General features: G+C 36.2%; 2 protein-coding genes across 6 annotated transcripts; both read left to right on the top strand.

Annotated features, from left to right (window-relative positions):
• Positions 1–9,219: 9,219 nt before the first annotated feature.
• Positions 9,220–18,338, top strand: LOC131436121 (spermine oxidase-like). Of its 5 annotated transcripts, none has more exons than XM_058604623.1 (7): positions 9,220–9,340; positions 9,403–9,509; positions 9,786–10,019; positions 10,086–10,533; positions 10,589–11,388; positions 16,769–17,968; positions 18,028–18,338. In XM_058604623.1, exons 3-7 carry the CDS (start codon positions 9,847–9,849, stop codon positions 18,302–18,304), a joined length of 2,898 nt encoding a protein of 965 aa, XP_058460606.1. In that variant the 5' UTR covers positions 9,220–9,340; positions 9,403–9,509; positions 9,786–9,846; the 3' UTR covers positions 18,305–18,338. The 5 variants fall into 5 exon arrangements, with proteins under 5 accessions (XP_058460606.1, XP_058460605.1, XP_058460604.1 ...); XM_058604622.1 differs by having other exon boundaries at positions 9,403–9,596; XM_058604621.1 differs by lacking the exons at positions 9,220–9,340; positions 9,403–9,509 and having other exon boundaries at positions 9,618–10,019.
• Positions 18,339–22,167: 3,829 nt separating this feature from the next.
• Positions 22,168–22,744, top strand: LOC131438432 (cytochrome c oxidase subunit 6A1, mitochondrial). Its single transcript, XM_058608449.1, has 2 exons — positions 22,168–22,358; positions 22,420–22,744. The coding sequence occupies exons 1-2, from the start codon at positions 22,190–22,192 to the stop codon at positions 22,656–22,658; spliced, it is 408 nt and encodes a 135-aa protein (XP_058464432.1). The 5' UTR covers positions 22,168–22,189; the 3' UTR covers positions 22,659–22,744.
• Positions 22,745–23,330: the final 586 nt, after the last annotated feature.

Below are 23,330 nucleotides of genomic sequence, written 5' to 3'. Positions count from 1 at the left end.
GCTAAGAAAGTTCCTTCCATTTATCGACGTTGTTTCAACTGTGGCTAAGAATAATCTTCACCTGCAGGTTCGACACTAACTTCCGCCGATTCTCCCGATTTCTCGTCTGTCCACCATCTTCATCGGAACTAACAAAATCTTTTTGCTGTCACTAACCTTTTCGCTTCCCCCCTTCCCGTCTTTTCACCATCTCGATGTCAACTAATTAGATCTCTGTCGTTCTTAGTCATTGCATCCCCGTATCCCCTTTTTACTCCGTTCTCCGCAATATTTACTTCTCTATATTTTTTTTTCATTTTCTTCCGTAACAACACCATCATCACCCACGGAAGGCCGCTCTAGTTTATCAACAGCATGCGGATCACCCGCCGGGTATTCGAAGCCTAGCGTTGTTTCCCGCGGACCCACACGGACCGAAGGATGCGGCCAACATAGATACATACCAACGTCATCTTGAAGACTCTCATGATATATTCAATCCACCGGCCAGTGTCGATAGCCAGCTGAAGGCTGGATTTGCCAAAGTCGACCACTGCGACCCCAATACGACATTACCTAATGATACTACCCTAGTTTTAAGTTAGTCGTTAATTAAAATTAGAAAAAGCCCTTGGCATTTTAGAGCTTAAGCAGTGTGCCTAAAAAAATATATTATTGAATAAAAAAACGCCTAGTTGTTAAAAGTATTTGATAATTTGTTCGGTCAAACGCTGCTTTCAGATCGGTGTTCACTTTGCACTAGTAGCATTGTATTAACATTTATCTGCTATAGATTAATTTAATTGGTTCTTTTCGCAATCATTGACAGAGAGGAGCGAAAGATATATAATGAAAGGACGGATAGGTAATCTAGATTCGATCAGTTATAAATTTAGAACGCAAAAGTTAGACTAGACAGGCTCATATAAGCATGATCAGAAGAAAGAATTCAATTCTTTTACCTTTTACTTCTAATTTATAACTGATTCAAGCTAGAATACCTATCCGTCTTTTCGTTTAAAAATCTTTCGCTCCTTCGAGTTGATGCCTAGAGGGGGACAAAGGAGACACCCACCTCGCGCGCAACGTTTGTAGGTGGGTGGTAAATCAATCCTTGGGATCCTAATTTGCCCAATCGATCACTCCGGATATGGAGCTCACTAATCTTATTTTGCCCCGGGCGCAAGATTTCCTCGCTACGCTACTGGTAGGGTTAAAAATTTTTGAAAAATCGTTTATTTTTTGTTTGTATTTTCTTGTAGTATAACGTTTCAAGAATGTTTTGTCAAATTTCAAGCCTATCGGAACAAATCTCTGCAAGTTACGGGTATTTATTTTTTGTTATCTCATACTGCGGGGAGGCAAGAGCTCAGCACACAGGCCCAAGAGTTGTTTTATTATAACAAAACCAACCCCTAGAAAAATAAATTGCTTCTTTCGATTTTACAGAAAGTAAACTTCAAATGCGTTTTTTCGAAAGCACGTCTCGAAATTTTTCACTTCGTAACTACTTCACCAATTATTTTGAAATTATGCACATACTTTCTACATGTAAAAAACCTGAACCCAACGTTTTTCTTTTCGTTTTTCGTTCGGGGAGGTTTTACAGCTAAAAAATAGCGGTTTTTTCGTGAAAATCACAAATCACTCCAAACAACCACCAAAAATTTAAAAAAAATCAAATAAAAACGTAAGGGTCTAAAAAACATTTACTACAACTATGTATGCATCAATTTTATGACTTCTGCGCTGTGGTACAGTGAACTCCGCAAATCATGATTTCTAAAACGAGTGCTCGAAAATACTTCTTCACCGACTTATTTCTCAATATTTTTCCACGAATAAACTACAAAACGTTGCTCGAATGGTGATTTGTATGATGCAAAACATTTGAATTTTTTTTATCGAACGATAGCTCTTAAAAAATCGCAAAAATGTTTTTTAATCCGTTAGACCCTACCTCCCCTTAAGTCATGTAATTATTGAATCACACTTGTATAGCTCAAAGTTCGCCGCCTAATAATCAAGTTAGATGACTGCTTATCTGAGAAGCAGATAATCTTTTCACTTATTCTGGAACGCCGTATGGCTGCCAGCTTGAACCTTTGATTTTCGTCCTCTATTTTAATGATGTTTCGCTGATGATATCCAGTTATACCAAAAAGTTCGAAGCGTTGAAGGAACCTTTTACCTGCGCCATCTACTAGAATTTGTATGAAAGTGGTTATCATGTTCTCAAGCAAAAAAGTGCATATTAAATACGACCACTGTCTTGGAAGAGCAATGATCAACAAAGCCGATGTATTAAGGATCTAAAAAAGGGTATGCTTTTGAAAGAAAACATATCCAGTTTAATGGCTCCAAAAGCGTCTCATTGCTTGAGGTTTGTAACAGTAATTTTTGAGCATTTTACATATGTGCTACTACTTAATGTCTCTATAGAGCTCAGACAAACGCTTGAGTATTGCTTTGTTGTATAGAGCCTTCATTATCTCAAATGTACAGCAAATTTCCATGAATAAGCTAGCTACAAAAGTCGAAGATTACTTGTTTAATCTGAGAAGGAATAACGATTTTATTTTTTTACCGAGTATGAGTCGGGTTTGGGTTTCAAAGAAAAACTATTCTCGAGGTGGGGGCCGGGTTCGGGTAAAAGTTTTTTAAGTTCGGGTTGAAGAAATTTCATATCCGACCGTCTCTAGCTCGGATCAACAGAGACAAAGAATAATTTAGTGTAGTTAACACTACAACGGTCTTGTGACCAACGCGGAGACATGTAAAACTTTGATTAGTTTATTTTTTGTTCCAATTATAAAGGATCTGACCATATGGGTTCGCCTTTCCGGAACCGAAAAACTTTCTGACCCTATGTGTCAATTGCAAGTTAGTGTCATATATATTTAGTGAAGCGAACATGTCGAAATTATTTAAAAGTAAAGAGCATTTGCGGAAAGTGTTGATTCATTTTGTTTTGACAAAAAAGGTTGCTGAATCCCATCGAATTCTGAAGCTTAAAGAGATAATGACTTGTGAACGTTGATTTAATATAAATGTAATTATTGTAGGTTATGGACGTAAAAAACAACCACTAATGCCAGTTTGTCCGGACGTTTCGAGCTACTTCTGGTTTTCACTCATCTTCTGCGGACTTAAAATTTATGTATTTTAATTACTTCGTCGTCTTCTCCATACACTTACTCCTTTTGTTAATCGTTGTATTCAAAATATCTGTCTGTCATTTCAGTTCCCTAATATTAGAGTTGTGTACTGATCTGAAGGTTATAGAGTCATGTTTGTTACTTTTCCGTCCTCTCTTATTCCAATGTAAAAAAAAATCTGCCATCAGTCTTGTGTTACTGTTTGGGATTTGTTTTAGGATTTCTGTTCCATCGAAATTAAAAATATTTTTTGTTATAAGATTATACTTATGTTGTTCGATTCGTTTATATAAAAATGACTGGTCTCTCCTACATATGATTTATGGCATTACCGACATGATGTCTCATAAACCACATTACAAACTTTTTATTTGTCTTAGTTTTGTCTCCTGCAAAACTATCAGGTGTACAACTTTGCTTCCGCCGTTTTTTTCCAAAGTTAAAAGCTTCATTGCGAAAAAGTGCTTACAGATGTATTATTCAAAGTATTGTACGTCGCTAGCGACAACTTTCTCCCATCTTTCCGGCAATTTTCGGATCCCGGCTCAAAAAAAGGAGTTCTCTTTTGACGCTATCCATGAAGCAATCCATTTTTCCAACTCTTCGAAGGATTGAAAATGCTGATCTGCCAGACCGTGTGCCATCGAACGGAATAGGTGGAAGCCAGAAGGGGCGACATCTGGGGAATACGGCGGGTGGGGCAGGACTTCCCATTTCAGCGTTTCCAGGTACTTTTTGACCACTTTTGTGACGTGAGGCCGAGCATTGTCGTGTTGAAGGATGACTTTGTCACATCGCTCTTGATATTGTGGCCGCTTTCCTTTTAGCGTGAGACTAAGGCGCATCAGGTGCGTTCGGTAGCGATCTCCTGTGATGGTTTCACCCGGTTTTAAGAGCTCGTAGTAAATCTCACCGAGCTGATCCCACCAAAATACAAATCAACACCTTAGCGCCGTGAATAATCGGTTTTGCCTTCGACGAAGTAGCAAGCCCGGGCTTTCCCCATGATTTTTTGCATTTAGGATTATCGTATCGAACCACCGGTTACGATTCGATGTAAAAACCCCTTACGATTTTGTCTTTGAAGCAGTTGCTCACATACAAATAGACGGCGCTCGATGTCCCTCGGTTTCAACTCGTACGGCACCCAGTTCCCTTCTTTCTGAATCATACCCAGGGCCTTGAGACGTTTTGAAATGGCTTGCTGACTCACTCCCAACGATTCGGCATTCTTCTTGGGTTTGGCACGAATCTTCATCAAACAATGCTTTTAGGTTGAAGGGTAGTTATTCACCCCTATTCTGAATTTCGATCGAATCGGATTACTTCGATCGAATGTGAAAATTTGCATTCTGTAATTCGATCGAGTGATACTTTTGTATGGATAACTCGAAATCGATCGAGATACAGAATGCAAATTTTCACATTCGATCAAAATAATCCGATTCGAACGAAATTCAGAATCGGGGTGATTGTTTTTTTTTCTTCGCCGTAAAACGTCGATAACCTACAATAAATACTCGCTAGCGGCGATAACCCATTGTCAATAAACACAATTTTAAGTTGGGATATCAGTGTGAAATACAAAGAACGCACAGGACAACCAAAAAATTTGAAGTTACAGAAATGCAAGGATTGGTAAAAGAAAACATCATTTCTGAACTCAGAACTTTTGCCATATTCGCCATACTACCCAAAGTTGGCCCCTGCCGACTATCATCTACTTTATCGCACTTGCTGAGCATCACGTCACTAGTTACGAAGACATGTAAAATGTATTACGAAGCTTCACGGTTGGTTTCGCGTTGATGGAAAGCTGGAAAAAAAATGCTCAGCTTTTGAAGGCAATGCCATTGAAAAAAATTCATGTAAAAAGAACCGCGTATCTTCGAAAATTCGCGTAAAAAATTGCATAACTTTGGAAATTTGCGTGAAAAACTACATAAAAACTATACAAAAAAGACCTAATTGTACTTTGAATGAGGTATCTTGAACCTTTTTTTTACAATCAACATGTATTTCCATTCAAAGACGTTCTAGCCGTAATTTATAACAGGACGAATAAAAAGATTACAAAATTGAGGACGCAAAATTATTGCAAACTCGGACATTCTCAACCCTAATTTCATTAACAGCTTGTCTTGAGTGAATTATACATTTCGAAAGCTTTAATTCGAACCATGCTCGTATTGTTGTGACGATAAAAAAATAATCACAAATCCAGTAAATATCACTTGCTTGTTTGGCCACACTGAGCATGTTCAGAAATCATAGCGCAGCATAAAAGTGAAAACCAACCATGCACAGAACATAGCACTAACATTAACGCATCATCGCACTATGGGAAACTCCCATACAAACAATCGGTCAAAATTATACGCGGTTATCGGTTGAAACTAATTTACAATCCGAAATCAGGTGTTATTAAATTAAAAATGATAAACGCATCATTATTTTTTCGTCCAAATTTTTTTTTAACCTGCTTTTTTTAAATGTAGTATTTATTGGAAAATGAGTTATTTTACGTTGTTTAGGTTTAAGTAGGGTTTTCATCATGAGTGGTTTCAGTCCTATAATTATTACCAATTGATTATCACGATTTGTTCCCGCAGGAAACATTGTGAACCTACTTGCAATGATGAATGGTGGAAAGGAACTAAACTAACTTACTAACTAATAGAAACATCGAATCCATTCAATTGAAGATTGCATCGATTTTTATAGAAATTTGCTCATAATATTCTAATGGTTCTATATTTGTGAGTTTGTGCAACTCATTTGTACTAAACTAAGGAGGACGCTTCTTTTTATTACGCATGAATAGGTAAATAGGAATATCTCAGAAATATCATTTAATTATCAAAATGAAATTGCCATATTTATAACACGAAAATTTCATTACTCTACCTTCACTCGAGTGCTATTGTTTCTATACTTGAACGTTCGACTTTCGATAGCTGCTTTTTGAATAGAAGAAAAAAATTTTCCTCTCATTAAGAAGAAGAAAAAATAGTTTTACAAAGGTACTGAAGAAATTATGTATGGCCTGGAAATTGCAGAAAAGTTGTGTCACTGTCATTCCGTATATAAAAATATTAAACGCGTTTTTCTCAAATCTCCTTTTTTTCAGATTGACGATATTCAGTTATCCCTGAATGTTCTTAACCGATTCGTATAAAATCTCGTGCAAATTTTACCTGTTACCTAAAAACTCTCGAAAAAATAGGCAAAAAATCAAATCTCTAAGCTTGCCAATTTATGTTTTCTAGGTTCAACAAGAAGAGTCATTTAGGGATTAACCTTATTTTGTGCTAGGGCACATAACCAATTTCACTATCTTTACGTTTCGTCTTAGACTCGTCAGTGCAGAGCAGTTCAAATTGAAATGCTTACTGCAAACTTAAACAGCTTAATTTGAACTGCTAAAATTATTGCTATTTGCAACACACTTGTAAAAAGCACAGTGCTCTGCACTGACGAGTCTAAGACGAAACGTAAAGATAGTGAAATTGGTTATGTGCCCTAGCACAAAATAAGGTTAATCCCTAAATGACCATCTGAATCGGCCAGTATTAGTCGAAACTTGTTTTCGTTCGACACGCCAGGAAAGACTTAGCACTTATGTGCTTATTACAAGTGTGTTGCAAATAGCAATAACTTTACGTCTGCTTAGCGGTTCAAATTAAACTGTTTAAGTTTGCAGTAAGCAGTTCAATTTGAACTGCTCTGCACTGACGAGTCTAAGACGAAACGTGAAGATAGTGAAGAAAAGTCATGTTTCATAAACACACTCAAACAAAAAAAATAATTTTTTTACTGAAGTGGGGACTAAATGTTTCGCCATTTAACGCTAGTTTGATTGACGTCTATTTAAGAATAAAGAACATTCAACTCAAACACTGTATAGACACTTATGAAACTTCAAATTTTCGATGAAAAATAGTCATTTCAACAGTAGCTCTAGAGTAGCTACAACTAGAAGTAACCATTCACGAGCAGGGTTGCCACATTTAAATCTGCATTTTTCAGAAGAAAAATCTGTAAATCTGTATCGGGAGCTCAAAAACCTGTATTGAAAATTTGTATATAGAAGTGATAAGAAATCGAAGCACAACGGAATGAAAAGTCTTTAGAACCCAAATTTAAAGAAACCAAAACTTTTCTTAGTCTGAATTTTATGATGTTGTAGTTGAGAAAACGCTGGAAGTTGTTTTTGCGTTTGAACCTCTCGAAATTATGATTTGACGAAAAACTTTAAAAATCCAATCTGAAAGTGAGAACTTAGTCTGACTATTTTCACTTTGGTTATCATCTTTCCATCTTATCAGAAGCAATTTTTGAAAGCATACGCAATTACGCTACACTAGTTGCAACTAAAAGTAAGCACAAACAAATCTTTATTAGCAGATATAACATCTGTGTTTACTGTCCTTAACATACTCTTTTATATGAGTTTTATCCTCTTTTTAGAATTAACACACGATCAGGATAATGCTTTCACTTTGAAAAAAAATCAATACCATTATTTAATACATTTTAACTCGATCATTATACAATTTTTAATCCACGCTATCAAAAATCTGTACAAATCTGTATTTTTTGCCAAAAATCTGTTATCTGCATATACAGAATCTTGGTCACAAATTTATCTGAAAAATCTGTAAAATGCAGATTAATCTGTATATGTGGCAACCCTGTTCACGAGATATTCAGACATTCAAATAACTTAGGATTTCACTGAACAGCCATTTTAATAAGTCTAAACAAACAAGAACCGATTTCCTGAATGAATGAACTGCGCAATTCAACAAAAGTCAGAGTGTTTTGAATTTCATATCTAAATACATCAAGAACGATTATTTCTACGAAGACAGGTCATGATTTTTTTAGCCTTGAACTCTACAATCATGTTCTAGTGGTCAAATAATTGTTTTTAATCAACAACTTGAGGAACTTTCAAATGCCTTCAAAATGTTCCAGCTGTAAGTACTTCATGAGAAAGAAGACACTAATAAAATAAAATCAAATGTCGGTTTTAAAAGTAAGCTCAAAACAAAAATATCGAAATAAAAATTAAACTTGCGTGTTTTATTAATTTTATTTTCGCGGTTATTTTCTAATGTTTAGAAACCTGATTTATCACACCTAGTGGTGCAACGTGGCCATTCTCATAATACTCATAAATATCACTAAGAGATTCTTCATAAACCTTTCTATTGAATTTTCGAACGATAACAAAAAAGTTCATTTAAGCAGGAACTAGTATAACCTTCTCAATTTGTAAAGAATTCTGAGCCAAATTTAGAAGATTTTTTCCATTTTCTGCAACATCACTCTGAGCGGCGGTTTGAGATTTTCAACCTTTAGTTCCGGAACCGGAAGTAGAATCCGGCTGAATAGCGAGAATTTTGCATGGGATTTAATTTCATAACACCTTGTAATTTCGGAAATTTAGTGAATTCAATTTTAGAGCTTTTTAACACTATTTCCAGTACTTTCGCAGCCGAAAACTTGAGGTCGGTATAACTGAAGTGAGACTATTTTGTCATCTGCTATCAAGTTCTACAACCTGGAGAAATTGACGAACAATTTTCAATGAAATGAAAAATAAACACTTGAAATCTTGAAATGTTTACACTAACCACTTTGTGCTTTGTATGAGACCATACAAACTTTCATTTGAATTTAAGTTTGTGAAAATAGAGCAACTATATAAGTTTTATTCATAAAACATAAATTCCAACAGATCTTTCAAGATTCACTGAAAAAATTATCAAATGATCAAACTACAGACCAAATAAGTGATGCATTGAATGAATTTGATTTGGTTTAAGAGTCCCTAACCCTTTTTCAAATTGAGTCTGGAGTCTCTCTATTAGTAGAAAAATAATGGTTTGTTCTACTGAAGAACTACACTAGAAGTTTAATCCAAGTTGGAGCAAGTCAATCCTAATTAAATTACCTTCACAGCTATTAATTTCTGGAAATAATCAAAAGACTTCTAAAAACGAACGTTGAATGTATTTTTCTCCCATTATAATGTATTGAGAATGCTAAATTTTAATTTTGGCCACACGTTTTCCCACAGTCCACCGGAAGCTGATAAGCCTGCATGTGTGTTAAACAGCCACGAGATTTCGCTTGTATGAATCGCCCGGCTAACCGGTATTTTCACAGCTGTTGTCGAGTGTTGTTACACAAATGTACAAACGCAAATGAGTATTCGTACCTATAATTATCTCAATTCGTCTATTTATCCTTCCAGCTGAGATGTGATATGGAAGCTCTGTTCAAAGCATTAATTTCAAGTATAGTGTAGTGAGAATAGTAGCAAAATAACATTACATTATTTTTGTAATAGAATGAAAATAGGTACAGTTGTCCCACGAATCAAACCATGACCTGTAAACTACGAACGAAACTATATAGTACCTGCAGATATTTTAACGTTGTTTTTCGGTAAACCTGAGTGTTGAATGTATAGGTGTATGCCTGCAGTGGCATTTTTCTGCTTCAAGTTGTCAATATTTTCATAGCAACAGCTCAATATACCTCTCAAGGAGGTTTTTAGATTAAAATATGCTATCTTATCTTTTAGCAAAAGATTGCGATTTAAATATATTTACTAGATTACTACCTTGTTGTTAGGTAATGTGCCGATAGTCGGTACGAGAGGAGTGCAATCAGTAGTGTCTAATTTAGTGCGATTATGAATCCTAGAATTGTAATTATTGGTGCAGGAGCTGCTGGCGTTGCAGCTGCCACGAAGCTGATTCAGAAAGGATACAAAAATCTTACAGTTTTGGAAGCCGAAAATCGAATAGGTGGCAGGATTTTTACAATTCCCTTTGCAGCAAATGTTGTGGATTTAGGAGCCCAATGGTATTACTGAATATTATATTAAACATAAAAAAAATCAAATCGATTCCGGAACGTATGTTGTTTCAGGTGCCACGGCGAAGCAAATAATGTCTGTTACGAACTAGGCTCAAAGTTGAATGTATTCGATTCCAGCTCAGCAAAGTATGATAATTTTGTGCTAACCAAATCCGATTCCAGTCAGGTACCATTAGAGCAAAGTGAAAAACTAATGGGTTTAATTTGGTCAACTTTGGATTCACACAAAAATGAGCTAAGCCACTATCGCGGATCTCTTGGCTCATTTATCGTTGAGAAGTTTAGGTCAGCCTTGGAAACGCCAGACTACGCAGATATCGATCATGAAACTGCCTACCAGTTCCTGGAGTTCTTCCACAAATTCGAGAATTCGATAGAAGCTTCTGATAGTTGGTTCGACACGTCGGGTTCCGGATATCTTCACTACCGAGAGTGCGACGGTGATAGTCTTTTAAACTTCAGAGATAAGGGCTACAGGACAATTTTAGAAATACTCATGGTAACAATTACAAACCGACTTAAGTAGCAACCCAATTCAATAACAATTGTTTCAGAAACGGCATCCTTTCTCTGCCACTAACGATCCAATCAATCTGGAAGATTACACTTGTTTCGATAAAGTAGTTACAAACATCTGCTGGAATTCTGGTTCAGATAATATAGTGTCAATCCGATGCGTGGATAATACAGTGTACGATGCAGATCACGTTATCTGTACGGTTTCACTCGGTGTACTGAAGGAACGTTACGAAACCCTGTTCAGTCCAGAACTACCAGCCATTAAGAAAAACGCCATTCGAGGACTGACAATTGGAACGGTTGATAAACTGTTCCTAGAATTTGAGAAACCGTTCTGGCCTGAAGGTTGGCAAGGAGTCAGTCTTCTCTGGAATAAAGATGATCTTGAAGAGATTCGTAGTTCAACGAACAGTTGGATGGAAGATATATTCGGCTTCTATGTTGTCGATTACCAACCCAATATTCTGTGTGGGTGGATCTCCGGTAAAAACGCCCGACGAATGGAACGAGCCAGTGAGGAAAATGTTCGCAAGACGTGTTTGTTTTTGCTAAGAAAATTTTTACGAAATTTCACCATCCCGGAACCGGTGTCCTTCAGGCGTTCCCAATGGTACTCGAACCCGAATTTCCGTGGTTCGTATTCATTCCGCTCACTGACGACGGATTTGTTGAATACTTCGGCGGAACATTTGGCGCTTCCACTGTTCAGTGCCTGCGGAATTCCAGTTGTTCAGTTTGCTGGAGAAGCCACCCACAATCACTATTACTCCACAGTGCACGGTGCAATAGAAACTGGATGGCGTGAAGCGAACCGACTGGTTAGTTTTTATGAAAGGTATGTTAAATGTTAAGAAAGATGGCTCGGATTATTTGTTCGTGAGTGTGAACTTCGTTCTTTTTTTGTTTTGTTTCGTATAGATTAACATTGCCAAATTTACACGTTTTCTCAGTTCGATAAAATGATGCTGAAGATCGTTACGGGTGTGCTCGAAATAGCTTATGCGTTATGGCATTGTAAAAAAGAATAATCAAAAATCAAAACGAAATTAGTCATGTGCACAGGTACCAAAACCCCTGAATGACTGAAAATAAATGTTTCTTGTCAGGAATCTCTCAATCGGATTGTTGTTATAATAACAAATTCTGCTTCGACACTAACACAAACCATGATCTTCCTATGTTTTTTGACGTAGGACTACGTATTTGTTTCCTATATAGAGGTGCAAATTTAAAAAAACAGGAGAATAAACCCGTTCAATAGCTCCCGCTAACATAAACAACAGTCTCGTATACATAAGTTTACGGGTGTCGCTCCTCATTGTGTTCGTACGCATTTACTAGGCGAGCTAGTTAATAATGTGGGATTTTCTAGAAATATGTGTGTGCAAACAGGGATTAGTTCACCGTAGACAATGCAGAAGTGAGGATTTCAGTAAATATATTATATATCGATATGGATCACTCTTGCAATTCACGAGGGACATCACAGTAACATTGCGGTGACAAAAAAGGTTACTAATACACTACAAATTTTTTATACACATATGACAGTTTTTCAAATCAGTACACTGAATTAAACACCCCCAAATATGTAAAACATTTTTCCATGTGCACTGCACAAATAAAAGCTGTAAATACGGCTTCAAATACAATCTTTCAATAATTCGTGAGAGAATACATTGTTAAATCAAAAATCCCTTTTGATATAAGTGTAGGTGAAATTTATTTTCAATTTATGTAAAACTCTAAATGTAAACGCAGAACGTACCGAATTCATCGTAATGCTAATTCCAGAATTTCACCAATATATTACAATGTCTTGATTTAAGAAATCAATCGACTTGTATTCAGGTTTAGGATGATCATGATTCTGAATCCAGAAAATATAGAATATCTGGTTGTTTTTTTGTTCAGAAAAGTTCAACACCACTTCATTACTTGAATTTTAATTCTGCACAGAGCTTTGAGCGGTTTGTTATTTTGATTGTCGCATTGTTTATGGGTAATATTTTATTTAACCAGAAAAAGAGAACACTTAAAATATAGAAGATTTCCCACCTCTAAGTGGACATCATGCTCAATTAGTTTTGACATTTCAGATTTTTTTGAATTAGTTACCTTTTCTGTCACGAGATGGTGTAGCTGTGATGTCTTTTTCGATTTGTATTGGATTCCCTGAAGTTTTCAGTTCCGGGTTGGCGATTCAATGCATAGGACGCTGGTCTTACAAACCAGTTGTCGTATGTTCGAGCCCCGACCTGGAAGGATTCGTAGTGTCAGTAGAATCATAGCACCAACCATGCAATGATTCTGAACACTCTGAGTCGGCTTCGAAGTCTGTTGAAACAGAAGTTCAAATTCCACTACAGGAATGTAATAACCAAGGTTTTGTTTACTGTTTTCAGAAAGAGGGGAAATCGGCTTCTCATGACAGCTGGAAAAATTAAAAACGGTAAGCGAAATTTTGCTTTCTCGGCATAAAACAAAGAGTTTTCTGCACCGGATAGTAACGGGTGATGAAAATGGATTTATTCTGATAATCCTAAGCACAGAAAATCATGGGTCGACCCTGGCCAACCATCGACATCAACTTCGAAACATCACTTCGGGAAAAAATGATTCTGTGTATTTGGTGGGACCAAATAGATGTCTGAAACACTACGAATTTCTCAAACCAGGGGAAACTATAAAAACTATTCGCTAGTGACAGCAAATGATGAGAATAAATCATTTGTTACTTATCAAAATGAATAGAGTGTTCCACAAGACACGAGGGTGCCATTTTGCAGCACGACAACTCCCACAACGAAAACGCCCAAAAACATCATTTCTGATCTCAAATGAGAACTTTTGTTCTATCCGCTATACTCCCCAGACTTGACCGCCTCCGACTATCATTTGTTTTCATCGATGTTACAAAAAGCAAAGCCTTGGTATTACATTCTTGTAGTGGAATTCCACCTTCTGTTTCAACAGACTTCGCAGCCGATTCAGAGTGTACAGAACCATTGCATGGCTAGTGCTACGATTCTACTGACACTACGAATCCTTCCAGGTCGGGGCTCGAACATACGACTACTGGTTTGTTAGACCAGTGTCCTATGCATTGAACCGCCAACCCGGGATGTTACATCTAGTTTTGAAGATGTGGAAAAATGGCTCCACGATAAGATCGTTTCAAAAGGTGACCAGTTCTTTCGATGTGGTGTTCGTGTTACTCGAGAGATATAAAAACTGCATAGCTTTCGAAGACAACTATTTTGAATAAAGTAACGCTTGAACCCATTACATACAATCAACATGCATTCCTATTGAAAAAAATCCGCATTTTTAACTGGCACGCCTGATAAACAGAGTACCTTCACAAAACAAGAATAGCACTTTGTGCGTTTCGTTAAGGACGTAGAGAAGTTAGCTAAGCACATCTGAGTCCGATTTATTCGTTTAGTTTAGCCGTTCGTCTCGTACGAAAAACATTCCCATCGAAATTCTGATGTTTCTTCGCTTTCGAGGAGAATGCATAATGACCTCGATCATGGAGTGCTGGTTGATGGCGATCGCATTATCAACACCATCAAATTAAGTGGTTCTTTTCAGGGCATACCAAACAATGTGTAGTCCTACGTCAGCAGTTCGAACTACTACAGAGGGCTGTCCATTGAAGTTTTTTTAGTGCGATCGTATTACGTTCTCAAAATTCAGTGTACCTTATCAAGTATGCTACGACAGAATTTATCACAAGGTGGATTGCAATGGCGAATAATCAGTTAAATCGAAATATTTAAATATTTAATATTTGATTGAAAGTAATTATGAAGACGGTGTAAAGTTAACCTTAGAGTTACATTTTTTTATAAGAATTTCAATAGTTCACTCAAAACATACCTTATCTATCAACCTAGTCTTGTGGTGTTCTTAGTTGTATTTATCAAACGTCGCCATGTAGCTCTTCATCAATCACTCAAGCTAACAATATCTTGTAAGTCACACTACGCTTGTTCAATCCACCTTGACAGCTGTTCCCTTTTTTTCTGCGCCTAAAATGTTAGATTCAATTTTCAACCATTTTCACTGAATTATCGTTTGCAATCCTACTGATAAGCCCATCGCAATCGTCTAACTTCTTTTAGCAGCAGTTACATTTTACATAGCAGTTACATGCGCTGTCTCCACGTTTCGTCTTCCATCTGTACTCCGTCATAGATGGCTCGCCGCACCTTTTTTTATAAACACCAAGGGCGCGGTAAACCTCTGCCAACATGATCCAGGTCTCGTGGTCATAGAGAATAACCGGTCTTAAGAGCATTTTGGAGATGATCAGTTTCGTGCAGTAGCGTGCTTTTCTCGAACGAAGAGTTTTTTGAGTCCAAAATGCGTACGATTTCCATCTCTGTATTTATCGACTAATATCGTTGTCTGCGGTCATCAGTAAGTCCAATTACACGAATTCGCTAACCACCTCAATACCGATAATCAGTGTGTTTCATCTTTAGAGACTCATTCTCTAATGTATTTTATCTTCGATGCATTTCTAGTCAGTCCATTCCGCCTAACTTCGACTTTCCCTCTGGTGTTTGTTTTCATCATCATCTCTATGTTACATGTCACAACACTAACATCATCAGCGAAACCAAAAAGAGTAAAGAAATTTCAGGGGATCGTACTATTCGTGTCAATCTTCCCTCATGAAAGTCCTTGCCGTAGACCTCTCAGAGATTAGAAGGGACTCGAGAGCGCACCATATACCCGCGGTATAGCTGTTCAATCGCTTCGCGATCACGAATGAAGGTGGCCATTGTTTCCGGAATACTGAGTTTGCCGTCAAACCAAACATTTCCTCGATTAGGTAACCTTGTACCCAGTACGGTTGCTGCAGTGCAACTTATGGCGACAGATAAGCTGTTCTTTCATCGATAACGCTGACTCTAGCTATCGCGTGTATTCCTCGACGTACCTGTGCAGTGTCGATAGTTTTGAGCGCATACTAGCCCCGACATGATAGTGGTCTGAATCAATTAACGCGCTGCGATAGATTCGGACATTGATGATTGTTGGAGAAGAACTTCTCCTTCGTGAGAACGAAGTTGATTTGGACAGATGATCGGGGTTTTCGGATTTTTGTAAATATTTGTAATTCAAGTTTTCTATTTGAGGAGAAGCGTTTCCAGATATTCAGGCATTCTGAAGAGATGAAAAAAAATATTGTTCCGATTTTGAAAAATCAATAAACGATACGATGACGTCTAAATCCTAAAGCGGTATCTCTAAAATAATTGCTTTCGTAATTAGGGGAATATAAGGTTTCATCGGGTTTGTAACCACCAAAATTCTCTTTCACCCGTCAAACTGGTCAATGGATTTTCATTTTTAACAATTGTTACAAGTGTTACTAGAATCAAATATGATGGATAATAAAAACGGTATTATTTTTTGCATTGTAATTGCAAATATGTGTGCCTGTACATTTCAATAAAATAATTAAAATAAGCGATATAATTATAATAATGAAGGAATTACAAATTAACTTTTATAATTCGCGAATGTAAAATTTAATTTCACAGTTTAAACTTCAATGAACCCTCATTCCAAAATGAGATCATTAATTGCTTTGTTGTACAAGGGGTAATGTGGTACATATTTCTGCCTCATTGGACAAGAGACATTTTGCATCTGTTGATTTTTATAACAAATATTCAAATGTCCATATTTAGAAAACAAATACTTTTCATTATCACATTCGTTGCGATCTTCAGCTCGGTTGATCAAATAGCGATCATCTTCACATACTTTAAGTTTTATTTACGTTCTGTGGGGTACTTTGTTGCATGATGTATTCGTTTTTAAGTTGTTCTTTTCTTTTCTTTCATTTATAGGAAAGCACATCTCTGAAAAGACATGCTTGCCATGCAATTAAACAAATAAATAAACTAACGTTAGACACCTGGTTTTACACACCCTTTGCGATTTGTTACTCAACTCCCTAAACAGTCATTGGTTCTATGCGACGATGCAATTCTACTTTCCTGCTTCCAAAAGCTTCAAGATGTGTTAGACTTAGTTAGCTCTAAGTGAAAATATGTTCAAAATAAATAAATTCAAAAACCAACGTGCTTCTTCTGAAACGATACCAGAACACAGAACAAAAGGTCAATTCAAATGTCTCCAGCAGAAATAATTATATCAAACCGAATCTACATTGTACATAATTTTTTTAGGCTTGCCACAGATCCATTCGGAAATGGATCCCCAGCAAATATGGACGTGTTGATTTTAGGCGCTGGCATAGCTGGACTTGGTGCTGCTAAAGCTCTACTCAAATCAGGTAAAACTTTTGCGGTTCTGGAGGCTCAATCTAACGCAGGAGGCCGCATCAATACGCTTCCCATGGAAGCCTTCGGTGGATCACCTACTAAAGGGCCTCGTGTAGATGCAGGAGCACAATGGCTGCATGGAAAGCAAAACGAGCTTTACGATATAGCTATGCGAAATGACTTACTTAGAGATGAACTTTCTGAGGAAGGGCTCGGAACGTATCTTAGAGATGATGGATATCGAATTGATGACTATTTAGTTAAGAAAGTAGATTTTTTTATTGGTCAAGTGTTGGAAGAATGCGAAAGTTTTGCTATCGAAGGGAGTAAACCATTTCCATCATCAGTAGATGCCTTTATTCGGGAGCAGTTTGAGAAAAAATCAAAGGAACTCTATGATGACGGCGAACAAGATTTAGCTAGACAACTTTTAGACTGGCATATTCGTTTTCAAATTATAGATAACTCTTGTTTAAGTTTAAAAGAAGTTTCAGCGAAACTTTGGGGAAAGTATTCTTTCAATGGAGAAAGCTGTCAAGCACATATTAATATGAAAAATGGATTCATAGAACTTGTAGACTGCTTGATCAACGATATTGGACAAGACAAAATTTTATGCAACAAGGAAGTAAACGAGATCCGATGGAAAGATTTGAACTCCCGAATACTTGTAAAATGTACCGATGGAACAATGTACAGCTGTAAGAATCTAATTGTCACTTTCTCTTTGGGTGTACTTAAGGCCACACTTAGCAAACTTTTCCATCCTACTCTTCCAAAATCATATCGAAGATCCATCCTGAATATTGGATTTGGGACAATCAATAAAATTTTCCTTCAGTTCGACAACGCATGGTGGGGCACAACTAAAGGATTTCAACTTATTTGGAAAGACAATTTCGGAAAAGATTCCCATTGGACTAGATACCTCTCTGGATTTGATGTAGTATTTCCTGGACCATCAAACACTCTGTTAGGTTGGGTTGGCGGTTATGGGGCCCTTGAAATGGAAAAATTATCCGATAAGCAGATTGTAAGCGATTGCATATTTGTTTTGCAAAAAGCAGCAAGAAAAAAGGTGCCGCCACCAACTTTTTTCCTTTGGTAAGATTTCACAATTGATTACATGACTTCCTGTTCCAGTATGATAATCTTTTTTACAGTACCCGTTGGAATTCAAATATATACATTCGCGGTTCTTATAGCTACACTTCCGTCCACTGTGACTATGAGCCAGACTTCCTTGATGCCTTAACAGAATCGCTAGTGTGCGATAAATACGACAAGGTATCAGGAGAGTTGTGTTCAGGAACCACTCCAATCTCTACAGAAAAATCTGCCAGCATACATTTTGCTGGAGAAGCCTGCCAAGATAAATATTTTTCAACCGTACACGGAGCTTTCCTTTCCGGTTTAGAACAAGCAAAAAAAATATTTTAAATTTATATTTCTTCCCTAGCATATTCGCTCAAAATAAAGCTTTTAAAAATTTACTAAGTAAATAAAAATGGTTTTAATAAAGTCTTACCGTCTTGATTGAAAATACATCTCCGAAATCTTTTGCACACAATGAATAATAAATAAACACACGAATTCGAATTAAAATCACTTGTTCACAATATCCTAACAAAATCCATTAAAATTAAGTAGCAAGTACAATTTTTATACCATTTTTGGATACCGATAACAACCGCAAACTGCGAACAATACGAGAAACATCAATTTGAAATAGAACACGCCACACAGATAGTTCTAGTAGCGCTGCCCAAGCGGCGGGTGCTGAAAACGGTTTGGTTTCCATGGATACCAGTAAAGCTAGAGTGACTATAATCATGACTATAGGCACTCTAAGTAAAGCCATTTAGTCTTTTACTTAGTTTCCTCGATTAGATTTGAAAACTGGGGGACTGGCTAACAAATTTTTGTGCCAATTTCATACACTCACTCAAAACAACAACATCTTAAATACGTGAAAAGTTATGTTACATCCAACTTTTTACGTAGTTTTTAATGGACTGGCATTTAGTAGCTATTTAATGCGCAATCCCGTGTTTCATAAATATAATGTAGTAGGTATTCATATCACATTTACCTTCTAGATAGACAATTGCTGTTTTAAATATTAATAGATACCACATGTAATAGAAATGTTTTCACTTAATATTGCGACAACAGTTATCTCAAGTCATGCAAATTTCCATGATATTTTGTGGAAATCTACATGAAAGTTTGTTTCCCACCACCTATAGCCGTAACGGGAGATTTTCTCACATTTTCATATGATAATAAAAATTTTATCATGACAAAAAAGTTTGTTTCGAAAAACAAAAAAAAAACATCAACAGCAGTTGATACAATCGTAGAAGTGAGTTTCCTTGGCTATCAACTGATAGATCCTGCAAAGTTGAAATATTTGGTTAAAACAATTCTTTGCTTTGTAGCCTTTGAACATATCGTGTCAACATATCGTGTCAACTAGAGTGCCTATAACCAGAGTGACGACATCTCATCCGTAATGCTGGCAACAATTAAAAACATTCCATTAGCTTTACATTGAATTGACAGGTCGTTTGCTCGTTTGGAGAGCTGGATATCTTGTTAATATGGTGTCTGGTTTAATCCAAGAACTCGTTTTTATGTTACTATTCTCAAGATCAGTCTAAATGGTGTAATAATAATTTGTAGCAACAGGTTCTATTTTTTGTTAGTGCGTCACGTATTTAAAGGGTGAGTCGCTTAACACAAACGGTGTTGTGTCTGCAAAAACCGATGATAAACTGTGCTCTTGGTTGTGCAATCGACGCAGATATTGTGTTTAGGAGGGCTACGTAGTGTGCTTCAGAAAGGAAAGGAATATGCTCAAATGTCATTTGTAAGGAATAAGTGTCTGATAGGTGCCTGAGCATTACTAACATGCATGTTAATGTCGATTGACACACTACTTCAAGCGACAGCCACTTGATATGATGTCTCGAAGTTGGAAACGAATTGTAAACGGAATAATAAATAAACACACGCAATACATAAGCGACATTACTTAATATTTGAATACAATACATTCAGAAAAGGAGTAATGTTGGTATATGTGCACACTTAGAAAATTTCGCAGAATTCGGTAATTTTTTACCGAATTTTTAACAGCTGAACGTTCGGTAATCAGTTCGGTAATTGAATTGAATACCGATCGTTCGGTTATTGCTGAATTGTCAAATAACTACCGTAAACTGTAAACCAAATGGATCTAACTGATTGCTCGGTAATTTTTTGTGTTTGTTTACTTTTCGTTAAAATTCTAAATTTGAATGATTTTTCGGATTTCATAAAACTAAACTTTAAACTTATGATAAGGTTTTTCGGATTAGGATATTTTTCTTAGAAACGAGTAAAAAAATTCGAAACAGTCGTGACTACGGTGCACTATATATCCACGAAAAAATATAAAAAATGTCTAGAAAAAATGTAACTTCATTTCCCGGTTGACCGGAATTATGAGCGCCTTTCGGAGCATTGCACAACCTGTCAAGTCCACCAGAATTATATGAAATTATGTTCTGCCTATAAGTAAACAAAAAGTTTTGAGTAGTTCTAATATTTTAAAAACTGGTGCACTTGTACCTCATTTCATTCGACGAACCCTTCAAGATATTTTTCGATTAGTAAATGAAAAGACACTTACTGAAAATTTTAATAACTGTTTGACAGTTAGTTTTCATGACAATCAGTATTTACAGAAGTTCGGTTATTGGAAGATTATTTTACCATACGGACGGTATGGTTTTTACCGTACTCGGCGACTATTCAGATTTACCGTATGAATTGTATATCTATTTACAGAATTCTGTAATGAAAATTTGCGTAAAACTGATCGTCCGGTAAAAACTTGCATAATTTTTGTAAAATGAAATTCATGTACAGAAATATCGGTAATTTCTATTGATTACCGAAAGTTTTCGTCAAAGAAAATTACCGAACAACGGAATTGAATCTTAGTGTGTGGAATAAAATTTCACTCAAAATTGTGAGTGCTAATAGCGGCCCTTACACGATCATTAAAAGTGTCATTACTAAGTAATGACACGTCTCAAACGCTCGTCATTACTGTACATCATCACTTTTTAGCATTATGCGTTCATTATTAATGATGAGTATTTGTAACTACTTCAGCACGGGGCTTGTAACCAGAATAACTTTCCCTCAGCAATTAAAGAATATTAGCAAAATGAAAATAAATTTGATTTGCCATTGAAACTTTAAGGTTAATGAAACATTAATAATTTAAATCTACGCTTTGTCATTTGCAGAATTTTTTTTCACGTATTTTTTTTTTGAAAATAATGTTGGTTGTCAAATTTTCTCATCTAATAAGCTCATTAAAAGTGTCATTACTAAGTAATGACACTTCTGCTCAAACGCTCGTCATTACTGCATTACTGTAAATCATTACTTTTTAGCATTACACGTTCTATTAATGATGAGTATTTGTAACTACTCCAGCAATAGCAATATTTTTTATCTTCGTTTAGATGAAAATAAATTTGATTTGCCATTGAAACGTTGAGGTTAATGAAATATCAACAATTTAAATCTACACTTTGTCATTTCTTCACGAATAGATTATACCCAAACATCGTTTCCAGTGGAAGAACTCAAATTTGAGTAACTAAAGAGTTAGAGTAGTTCCACTTTCTCTGTAGATTAGTAGGATCTTACTCAATTTTGAGTAACTATTTTTAAGCGCGTACAGAACTTGCAGACTGCAGCATTTTTTTTTCGGATTTACTAGCGGCCCTTACACGATCATTAAAAGTGTCATTACTAAGTAATGACACTTCTGCTCAAACGCTCGTCATTACTGCATTACTGTACATCATTACTTTTTAGCATTACACGTTCATTATTAATGATGAGAATTTGTAACTACTCCAGCAAAAGCAATAGCAATATTTTTATTTTTGTTTAGCTGAAAATAAATTTGATTTGCCATTGAAACGTTAAGGTTAATGAAATATTAACAATTTAAATCTACACTTTGTCATTTTTTCGTGTATAGTTCTAAAGATGTTCAGCACTTCCACAAAAAAAAAATAAGAAGAAGAAATAATGTTGGTAATGATGGAAAATCCGGAATTCCATCATTACTCGTGTCATTACTGAACTCGTAGACCTTACACGATCATTAAAAGTGCCATTACTTTTTAGTAATGACACTTTTAATGATCGTGTAAGGGCCGCTACTGACTGTTTCAACCCTGTCGGAAGATATGTTTAATTTTTACCTGGCATCTCTTTTAATAGAAGAGAAAGTAAACAAAGAGAAACTGTCACATGATATTACGGTCTTTTCAAAAATCAATCGACAATTGGATTGGATATAACGAAATGGTTTATTCTAGTACATATAAAATGTTAACCAATCAAATATTTCGTCGTACCATTTCTCAGACTGTTCAGCGCAATGCTGTTGCTGGTCCGTCTGCAGTTTCAGGCCATGAAGGTAAGAACATATATACTAGAAAAAAACTACTGGAAAACTTACGTAACTGATCAATATTTAGGTACAGGAGGCTATAAAATATGGAAGAAACTCTCTTTTTTCGTCGCATTTCCGGCCGTTGGACTGTGCATGTTGAACGTTTATTTAAAGCATCAAGAAGAACACGGACACGCACGTCCAGAATTTGTGCCGTATGAACATTTGCGTATTCGCAACAAACGTTTTCCATGGGGCGATGGAAAGAAAAGTCTTTTTCATAATGCTCATGTAAACCCCTTGCCAGATGGTTATGAAGAATAGAAATTTACTAGAAACTGTAGTTCGCAAATTGAGAGAACGTAAAATGAAAAGAACGTGAAATAAATAAATCAACACTCCGAGCAAAATATTCATGTATGCATGCATAAATGTGAAACCACCATCGAGAAATGCGGGATCATATCATATCCCCGAAATCATTCACTAAATAGCTGAGTAGTAGTACTTTATGAACAAAGAAAACGATGATATTTGCCAATTATCACTTGAAGCAACATGAGAATGGAGTATCAATTGCGTAAAAAGTTACTAACAAAATAATATTTCCGCGAAATTGATAAAAAAAATAGTATTCAAATGCATAAACATATAATTTTCCATATTTCACACGTAAATATTACTGCTTTAGTAGTATAATAGCAAATACATCATATTCACAAGATATCCAGCTCTCACATTTCACGAACAAATCATTGGCAACATCCTTTTTGGCCCTCAGGCGAATCCGCATCGAATCTCATACATAGAAGTATAGGGAAGAGAAATGTCAAATTCGTGCGCGCCAAAAAAGCAGTACTGCGCAAAAAATTTAAAAATAAACTGAAACTCAGCACGAAAACGTGCAAAATCGGAAAAGAAGAAGACAAATTGACAATTCAGTCCGCATCTTCTTACTCAATTCCGACAGATTTCTGAATCAACCGGTTCTAGGCG

Source organism: Malaya genurostris, chromosome 3 (genome assembly GCF_030247185.1).
Source record: "Malaya genurostris strain Urasoe2022 chromosome 3, Malgen_1.1, whole genome shotgun sequence".
Classification (NCBI taxonomy): domain Eukaryota; kingdom Metazoa; phylum Arthropoda; class Insecta; order Diptera; family Culicidae; genus Malaya; species Malaya genurostris.
Note: the sequence above shows the minus strand (reverse complement) of the source record. Positions and strands in the feature narration are given on the sequence as shown.